The sequence below is a fragment of the Tasmannia lanceolata genome, unplaced genomic scaffold, assembly GCF_043159265.1.
Source record: "Tasmannia lanceolata isolate RefF3 unplaced genomic scaffold, GAP_Taslan_0.1 ptg000002l, whole genome shotgun sequence".
NCBI lineage: Eukaryota > Viridiplantae > Streptophyta > Magnoliopsida > Canellales > Winteraceae > Tasmannia > Tasmannia lanceolata.
In genome coordinates this window covers 37,743,088-37,752,345 of record NW_027518679.1, presented here as the reverse complement: position 1 = coordinate 37,752,345, position 9,258 = coordinate 37,743,088, and the positions used below count along the sequence as shown (strand labels likewise).

At 38.5% G+C, this 9,258-nt stretch overlaps 1 protein-coding gene across 1 annotated transcript; it reads right to left on the bottom strand.

The window, feature by feature from the left end:
* Positions 1–216: 216 nt before the first annotated feature.
* LOC143884495 (uncharacterized) lies at positions 217–6,392 on the bottom strand. The gene is made up of 4 exons (XM_077388119.1): positions 6,229–6,392; positions 6,044–6,088; positions 3,177–3,347; positions 217–3,100 (listed from the first exon to the last, which is right to left on the bottom strand). Exons 3-4 carry the CDS (start codon positions 3,292–3,294, stop codon positions 942–944), a joined length of 2,277 nt encoding a protein of 758 aa, XP_077244234.1. The 5' UTR covers positions 3,295–3,347; positions 6,044–6,088; positions 6,229–6,392; the 3' UTR covers positions 217–941.
* Between the last annotated feature and the right edge of the window lie 2,866 nt (positions 6,393–9,258).

The following is a 9,258-nucleotide window of genomic DNA, read 5'->3' as shown; positions in this document are numbered from 1 at the left end:
AACGAATATGTTGTCATCGTAGTCTAACAGGATTATGGAAATTTGAAAATGCAATCTTACAATGCAATTGAAACTACAGGAAAAAAAACAGCCACCACAGATAAATTGCAGGGAAAGTTAAACACTCCTTATACAAGATTATAATGTAAACAAACAAATATCTACAGGGAAAGACAAACATCTTTAGAATAGAAGGTTGGAACATGAAGGAAAAGATAGCTACAAGTAAAGGAAAAATACTTAATAAAATAATGGAAAATAGAACATATGGTTACAGGGAAAGATGAACAGTCTTATACAATTCTCAGACCTGATTCTAGACGCCATGAGCCCATCTTAGACTATATCATTTGGAAAATTTATATTGATGGATGAAGGTCAAATCACCATGCCAGACAATTAGTATCATTTACATAAACTTATGATACAAACTTAAAGGAAGGAACAGAGGGTACCCTACCATCGCTACACAAGCCAAGGAAGCCCAGTTTTCTATTTCAGAACAAGAAGCTAACTTTTTTGTATGAAGTCCAATGAAAACTAAGTTGTATGGAGTAGAAAAACAACTCATACTAACACGTAGGGGGGGGGTTGTTGCAATGCATAATGAACTTACCAATAGTAACAATCTTGTATGGGACCTTCTTGTTCCTCTGCTTTCTTAACCAATTGATCTGAGATAACTCTTCCATTCATAGACCTTTTGGTTTCAGTCTCTCCAACCCATGATTCAATTCTCCTCGTGCCAGAGATTGCTCTCTCGCATTCCTGGAACCCTTTTGTATCTCCTCTTCTCCACGTATTTCCTTACAATCTAGAGAAGTTCTGTGTTTCAAATCTGTATTCAGTAGGGAATTATTCCATTTTCTGGCAATTCCTTCATCTATGGATTCTCTTTGGAAATGATATGAGAATTCTCCAAAATTTAGAGATCTCTACTTTCAGTCTTTGCTTCCACTATTTATGATTTCACTGGGTGAAGAGTACCCCATAAGCTTATGAAGTGTTACGCACACCATTGGCACCCCCTCATTTTCTTCCAAGGAGGGTTTCTCAGATTTGGCGACATCTGACGATGTGATAAGAGGTTCGGGCACACTTACTGAATTTTTGGATTTCTTTTCAGATAGTTTGTGGATTAACACCTTTTTTTGTTCCATTACATCTGAAGGAATACTTGGCAAGTTGGAGAGTCCACCATCAGAATAGGAAATTCGGCTCTCCTGAAGGGCACCATTAGCAAGAGATGCAGATGCTAAGTTCTCAGTTCCGGCATCAATACTGTTATCAACCTCACTTGGTGGATGCGGTATTTCGGTAGGAGTATAACAAGCAATAGTTCTATCATGAAATGAAAATGTAAGTACCTTAGAACAATCACCACATCTCACCTTATGGCACGCCCTTCTCGACGAAAGAAAATCTGCAGGTAGCTGTAATAGTTTCCGGCAACGGTTGCATATTACAAATGGAGAACCACCTGCTATAGGCCGACAATGGCGTTTCACAGGCTGGCGTTTTTCTTTGTAATAAAACTTCTCCGTCTCATGGTCCAAATGTCGACGGAAACTGGAGTCCACATCCATATTTTGGCGTGGAGTGGCAGGGCTAGAACTACCAGAATGTTGGCACATACGAGGCCAAGCACTGCATGGCCCATTCTTGTAGAATATGGGAGGTGGTAACTGTGTAGGGCAGTGCCAATCAACATGATGTTTACAGTTTGTCGCGTGTCCTGAGAAAGGCATTTTTGAGGACCCACATTGTTGGGGCACAATTTTCTTTGGCCTGTATGCTACAGGTGGGTTTGAGAGACCACGATTATAGCATAAATTATGATTGGTTTCAATTTGGGTACCTCTGATAGGAAACCTTTCCTCTGCTTTTCCTCTTAGGACATATGATGGTGCCAGTTCAGGATCGCGACTATAGCATGAAGGCCACTGACTTTCCTGGTGAGTACTTCTGATAAGAAAACTTTCCTTTTCTTTTCCTCTACTAAGCTGATCTCTCAATTCCTTCACCTTTCTCAAGAGTTCCTTTCGGTCGTGTTCAAGGTATTCAAGCTTACTGGATGCATATGAATTTAGGCTGCGTAAAACCTTTTCATGCTGATAGTTTGAAGGGATGCCATTTTGACTAACAGTGGGCAAACCCCTTTGTTGTTGTAGATCCCTTGATTCAAAGCTAGAAGATCTACCCAATTCTGATTCTATCCAGGTTCGTACTGAATGGAAGGCCTCTGAGTCTAGCAAATTTCCTTGTTCATGTGCTTTAAACCCATATCTGCCAGGTTCTGATGGTTCGTCCTGAGTCCAACTAACACTGCCTGTAATTGCCGGACCATATTTCTCGTTCAAAGACATGGACGAAAACTTCTTTATTTGCGATTGGACTTCTGAATTGGTACCCATCTTGGTTTCCCTTGGTGGACTCCCTTTAGTATCAGTAGAACCTACGACACTTTGGGGTTTAATTGGGATGCTTTTTGATAAGGACAGACGTCGATTAGGGGCTTGATCATCACAATCATCATCGTAAGAAGAAACACTTCCATAATTAGCACAAGAGCTTGCAGGAGACTTTGAAAGAACATCAAGTTTACTGCCAACCATTTCATCGGCCATATCCTTCTCTGAAATGACACTGCTGATTACTGATTCTGTAGTTTCTTCCATTTTATCTCTTGACTTTATGTGGTCAGAGCCATGTCGACCATGATCCTTGGATTCCTCCACTTGTTCATCCAAATAGGGTTTATCTATATGAGATTGAAAGCTGTGGTCTGATTGCCTCTGAGTCGTAAATGATTGACCAACATGATCTGGGCTTGTGATGTCAGAGCCCTTTCCTCCATTCTCATCTGATTCTTCTATAGTTTCTCCATTTCCTGAAGGTACTTCTTTTCCGTGATAATTAAGCTTGCCTGACAAAGAAACTGTGTTTGAATTTGTTCTATTGTCTGAAGAATTCTTATCACGATCCCTTGAGGTGATAGTTTCATTATCTTCGGAGTTATGCTCTGTTCCATTCCTCTGAACATGAGTCTTCTCAAGTGTTTCTGAGGCACTTATTTCGCCAATAGCATCGTACTTTTTTGCTGTTATGCAAAATAAGACAATAAAAAACTAAGACAAAATAACAAAAAGAAAATCTGTTATCAGTTAGAAAATAACCTCGGAGAATCGCATTGCATCCCCCACACTTGTACATAGGGATGTCGGCAAATTCTGTAAGAACCCTTCGACATTTTGGACATCTGACTAAGCGGACTTTACCAGGTCTGCTAGTCATGTTCCTCCAAGAGGTAATCCTCCCTATGATTTCATCAGAAATTGCATCTTAAACTGAAAATGACCACCAAAAAAATATATAGTCATTAGAAATAAAAAATTCTGACATGGGATGCAATATCCAGAAAAAATGCAGCAGAACAAGGTCACCACATAATAGCATTGTAGGAGTACAAGTATAAACGAAAAGGATTCGCTATCACCCGCCTCAGCAGGGATGAGAGACTACCACATCCCAACCACTCTGATGGACGCCTTACCTGATTTTTGCTGAATTTTTTTAGTAAGGTAATTGGTGAATACAATGCTGAGTGTACTGATTTGTAGTGTTTCTTTCACTATCCTAATAATGTAGTCCAATGAGTGCTCAAGAACTTATAAACTGACTCAGAACCTGATCGACTACTCGGTTTTGCATGGCCTCAAGTGCCATGTCCATAGTACACTAAGTCAAGTTAGGCCCTGTTTGTTCTGAATGTTAAGAACCGATTGCGAGTCCCAACACTTGTTATTGCACTCAAAATTACGTTTAATTTTGAGTGTAACAATCAGTTAGACTCATAATCGGTTCTCAAAATCCAAAACGAACAGGTCCTTAGAATTTTATAAGATTAAGAGTGACTTGGTTTTGACTGTCTTTGACTACCAAGTACACACTCCAAATGTATAAATAATCATACAAGATGGTCTGATTTTTTATAAAATCTGAAATATTTTCATTGGTTTCATTTGTTTGAATTTGAAGGTCAAAATATATATCATGATAGAAGTTGTTGTTTTTAACATTTTTTCAAACAACTGAATAAGTCACTACTGATATATTGGCCATTTGCTGAAATAATTGGTGCTTTGGTCTTTCCAAGTTTTCAACTTTCCCTTCCAAGAAATGCATCCTGTTTAAACTTCTAAAGATAATATAATATGCTATAGAGCTTAGACTAACAAACTGCTGACAGAATATTCTATTTCAGTGACATGTGCACAGGTAGTTTAATCCATTCGCTTCAAATCCACTGAGTGACATAAAAGTGGAAGCAGTTATAACGTGCTGGCTGCTTAGAGATTTGAAACATCATGGGGCTACTGCTATCTCATGCACACCAATAATCGGTAAGTGGAGAAAAGATCACCCCAGATTATTTTTTCTTTAAGCATTTATGTATTTGAGAAAAAATAAGCTTCCTCGACTTTGGTTGCTTGGTTCCTACTCTGTCTGTGAATATTGGAAGCTATTTATCCAAAATAGGAAAGAAAAATCATCGAACAGTTCCATTGTTTCCCGTTTGAAATGCAGTTGGATGAGGACTCCATATCCATTTTCACATTGTCATTTTGACGTTCTTACTATGGTCATACGTGCAAAGAGGTTTACTATGGAGATGAGTCTGTGGTAAAAAAAACCAGTATGACCCCCTCTTGTATGGGCACATTACAAGCTAAGAAAAACTGTTTGTGCAAAAAAAAAAAAAAACGAAAAAAAGAATTAATGCATTTTTCATGCCCTGGACAAAAACATAAAGGGGAAAAAAAAAAACCAAGCGACCCAAAAATAAATGAATAGTTCGATTTTACAATAAAAGCATCAGTGGGAAATGAAAGGGAATGAGATAGAAAAAAACATTTCTAGAAAACCATATCTGGTAAATTCTTATGACCAAGATTAATGTCTACACTGTAAGATCCAAGCCCTAGGAAAAGAACAAAGCAATTAAGTTATCAAATCCAGCTGATAAAAGAAAAGGGAAAGGCAAAACCGGTACAAATTTCAAGAACTAGAACAAGATTCAGAAGGAAAACTAGTCACAACTCACCAACTACATGAAAACATAGGCTCTGTTCACTTGCGTTCCCGGGAAAGCAAATCCTTGGAAAACAGCCTCTTTTTTCCTTGACAAGACCTTGATGAGACAGAATTCTGGTGTTCACTTGCTTTCCTGAGAAAGTAATAAGCCTAGGTGGAAAATGTCAAATAATGACATGGAAATTGCCAAAAATGATGTGGAAATGTCTCTTTTCTCACAAGTGTGGGAAACCAAATCCCACTATTTTGGTCGGATTTGTTTTCCCGGGAAAACTAGTGAAAAAAGGTGGGCAAGCAGTTTCTCTGGAAACCTTTTCCTGCACAGTTCCTGCGCAAGTGTACAGGCCCGGGAAACCTTTTCCTACACAGTTTCCCTGGATTTCTTTTCCTAATGCCACGCCAGATTCCCGGGAAACATTTTCTTTTGCTTTCCCGGAAAAACAAGTGAACAGAGCCTAATCTGAAGCAAAAACTACAAAACTCTAGAATTTAAAAAAATAAGAAGAAGTAGAAGATTAGAGTAATCTAGAAACCCTAAATTATTATGAACTAGTTCAAGATCAGCAGAAAACACATCCAATTTAACCCTCACAAATGAAAAAAAAAAAAAAAAAAAAAAAAAAAAAAAAAAAAAAAAAAAAAAAAAAACTAGATTTCAGATTAAATTACAAGCAGACTCCCTACATAAATAGTAGGACGAATTAAACAGAAAAAAGAAAATGTTCAATTCTACTTAAGAAGCCCTAAATTCTCCAGAACTTGCTCAAAACAAATAGAAAATAGACTAAACTCACATACTAAGTTTCAGATCAATCAACAAACGTAATTCTCAAGAAAAAAGCTCAAAATACAAGACAAAAACTAGTAAAAAAAAAAAATCTAAACTTACACAGCTACATTTCAGATCAGAATACAAAAATATTTTTCCTTAGTTCAATAGATTGAATACCTGAAAGTAAGAGAAATCCGGCACCGAAATACACGATCAAGAGCTCTACAGAAAAATAAAAATAAGAAATGAAACAAAAGTATATAAACTTCTAGATCAGAAGCAGCTAAAAAAAGACAAACATATATAAATCTCAATCTCTTGTTCTGATCTAAGCGCATAAAGAGAGAAAGTGGAAAACTAACGGAATTCTCAGAGACTTTTCCTTGCCGCGTCTCTCTCTCTCTCTCTCTCTCTCTCTTGTTTGCTTGTTTGTTAAGAAGGCTCGTCAAAAGGAATAGAGACTAGAGAGAGGGGTTCGGTTTTCTCTGTGAAAAAGACGAGAAAGCGAAAGGGAAAAGGAGGGAAGAGCGTTGAATTTGCTACCGCGGGCATTTATAAGCGAGACGGAGAGAGAGACTGTTTAGTGTTAACCCAGTCAACGTGAAGAGTTTGCTTATTTAATAGGAGAGGTGGTTTTTTCGCACCCACTTTAGGATAATGCGCCCCCCCCTGTAACGTGAATCGTGGGTGGACTTTTAACGTTTTGTTTACGTCTGGGGCATATTATCCTATAGTGGGGCGAAAAAATCATCTGACTTTAATAGTTGTAGCCGACCATCCTTTATTTCATGTCCTTCTCTCCCTGTACGTGTCTTTGTGTCCATATTACTGTTGGGATTAATGCTAATCGGCGATTTTTGGGCCCACATAGAGACATGTGCGTGCAATCTAGACCGTTGATCTTGTTGAGAGTTACACATGATCTACAAATCAACGGTCTGGATTTTGTTGGGAGAACCCGCAATGTGACTTGATGAATCAAGGGCTTAGATCATTTGATCAACGTGTTTTTCTTAGTGGGATTTGGCGAAATTACAATCTCCATTGGGATCAAGTAGACCTGGCAAACGGGTGGGTCGGGCCGGGTCAACCCGCGGGTGATGCGGGTGCGGGTCACACGGGTCGGGTCAAGAGATGACCCGCATTTTTGCGGGTCAGAATTTTGGTGATCCGCGCGGCCCGCGGGTGGGCCGGGTCAACCCGCGGGTCACCCGCAAATATAATATGGGATTGTAATTCTCATGATTCGACAAATTCTCATGATTGGACCGCACCGCAGAAGTTTTTCCAGTCATAATTCTCTACAGGTTGTTTGTATTTTTCTCGTAATTTTATAACTTCATAACCATTGTTTGTATTTTTCTCGTAATTTTATAACTTCATAATCATTTATTCGTAATTTTTCATTTCAAACTTTATAAACTCAGTTATTTTACTTTTGTTTTGTATTATTACTTTTTTGCTTTTTACTTTTGCTAGAAACCTTCGGCTGTGCGCATCTTTGCACAGAGTATTGCCACCTATGAAAAAAAAAAAAAAAAACGAAATGTTATCAACACTACTGAGGGCACTCTCACTTTATTATAAGTATGGTATGGCCCACACCATCGGATGATCCAAACCGTCCATTAGATGGGCCATAGCCTAAGTAGGTTATGCTCCAAAAATCATTTCCATAGGATGATTTCCCAAGTGCTGATAACATTCTCCGAGAAATTCTTAAAAATTACTGTAAAAATGCGGGTGCCCGCGGGTTGACCCGACCCGGCCTGTGTTTTTCCGGGTTGGGTCAACCCGCGGGGACGGGTTGCTTTTGCCAGGTCTAGGATCAAGGAACAGATCATGCACACAAGGCGCAATGGGACGGAAAAGGAAGTGTCTTTTTAACAAAATTATTAGTGGGGCCCATTAGGTTGATGATCTAAGCCATTCAAAGGTAGGTATTGTCCCTGATGTAAGAGAATTTTGGGACATATGCCCCCTCAGTTGACGGTTCGTCCACAGATTGAAGGGTTAGGATGATCCGATGGAGCTGATTTTTTACGCACACCCTATCTATGTCAGGGCCCATCAAATGAACGCTCTGGATCATCCAAACAATTGGGCCCACTGTGTTTTTGGTAGTGTTTAAATTTCCCGAAAATTTAAACCTTGCAGTCCAAGGTCAAATCATCTCCATTCATTGCAATTATCTATTTCCGGAGTTGATATTCTCATTCGCCTTCTCTTAATATTGGTGCTGCTCTCGTTATTTTAAATGAACTCTCAACTCTGACCTTTAAAACAGGACGTTGGGATAAGGACTTATATGTATATAAATTTTAGTGAGGTTAATGAGCTTATAAACTATACTTTATAAAACTAAAAGGTTGGGTTGTCATGACAAACCCCAAAACATTTAATACCACTGAAATAAAATCAATTAAGTCTTAAAAACTATGTTGTTGTCATGCAATAAATAAAGAATTAGAACTAAAAGGTAAAGCAGGAAGTTACATTACCTTTTAAGTGTAACTCTATACATATTAAATACTTAGATTGCCTAAATAAAGAACTAGAATCCACTTCATATTTCGAAAAAAATTTAAAAAAACCTAATAAACTTCAAATTGTCACTGGGGCGGAATCAGAATACCACCTCTTGCGGCAGGAGACGGCATTTTTTCCCACTCTAATTCTGCCATGGGGTGTCAGTTCCACCCTCTTGATTCCGTTCTTCGTTTGAGCTAAACACCTGAATTGGGTAGAATCGGAATCGGATCCTGATTCCATAGCATGATTCTTGCAATCCAAACACACATATGACATTTAAAACATTTTAAATATAGATTACTCTAAGATACTAAATACCTTATATAATAAGAAAATGTGATTTAAATACATGCCAAAAGAGAAGAAGAAAAAGATAAAAAAATGTAGCTCTAAACACTTGCATATCATGTGTACATAATCGAATTCGTTGAACTGATGCATAACCATGAGAGTCACACCATGGTTGCTAGAACCTTGATCAGGAAGCCATCTTTTACGGCCTACCAGGAAAATCTAAGTAGTTGATATTTGTATTTAAGGCCTAAGATCGGAGTATCGGGTCCCACAAAAACATTAGGCAAAAAATCATCTTTGATACATTCGCCCACTTTTCTTTCAGGAGTCACCTCTTGCAGTGTAAAAAGAGTAGCCATAAATACACTAGAAGGTGGTGGCCAGGGGTAGAAAAGTGCGTAAATATATCACTTCCCTATGTTGTTGCATGAATCATGTTAATTTGCTCTTATCACATGCTTACTCTCGTGTACTTTAATGAGGGTGGAAGTTACACTTTCCTCTTACGAGGAATGCTAGGTTGAAGGGTGCCCTCACTAAAACCGATCCGCAACCACGCCCCCATT

Coding starts and splice junctions, on each gene's coding strand:
- LOC143884495 (XM_077388119.1), bottom strand. CDS start 3,294: ATGACTAGCAGACCTGGTAAAGTCCGCTTAGTCAGATGTCCAAAATGT. Junction 3,101..3,176: donor ATGCAATGCGATTCTCCGAG/GTTATTTTCTAA, acceptor TTTGCATAACAG/CAAAAAAGTACGATGCTATT.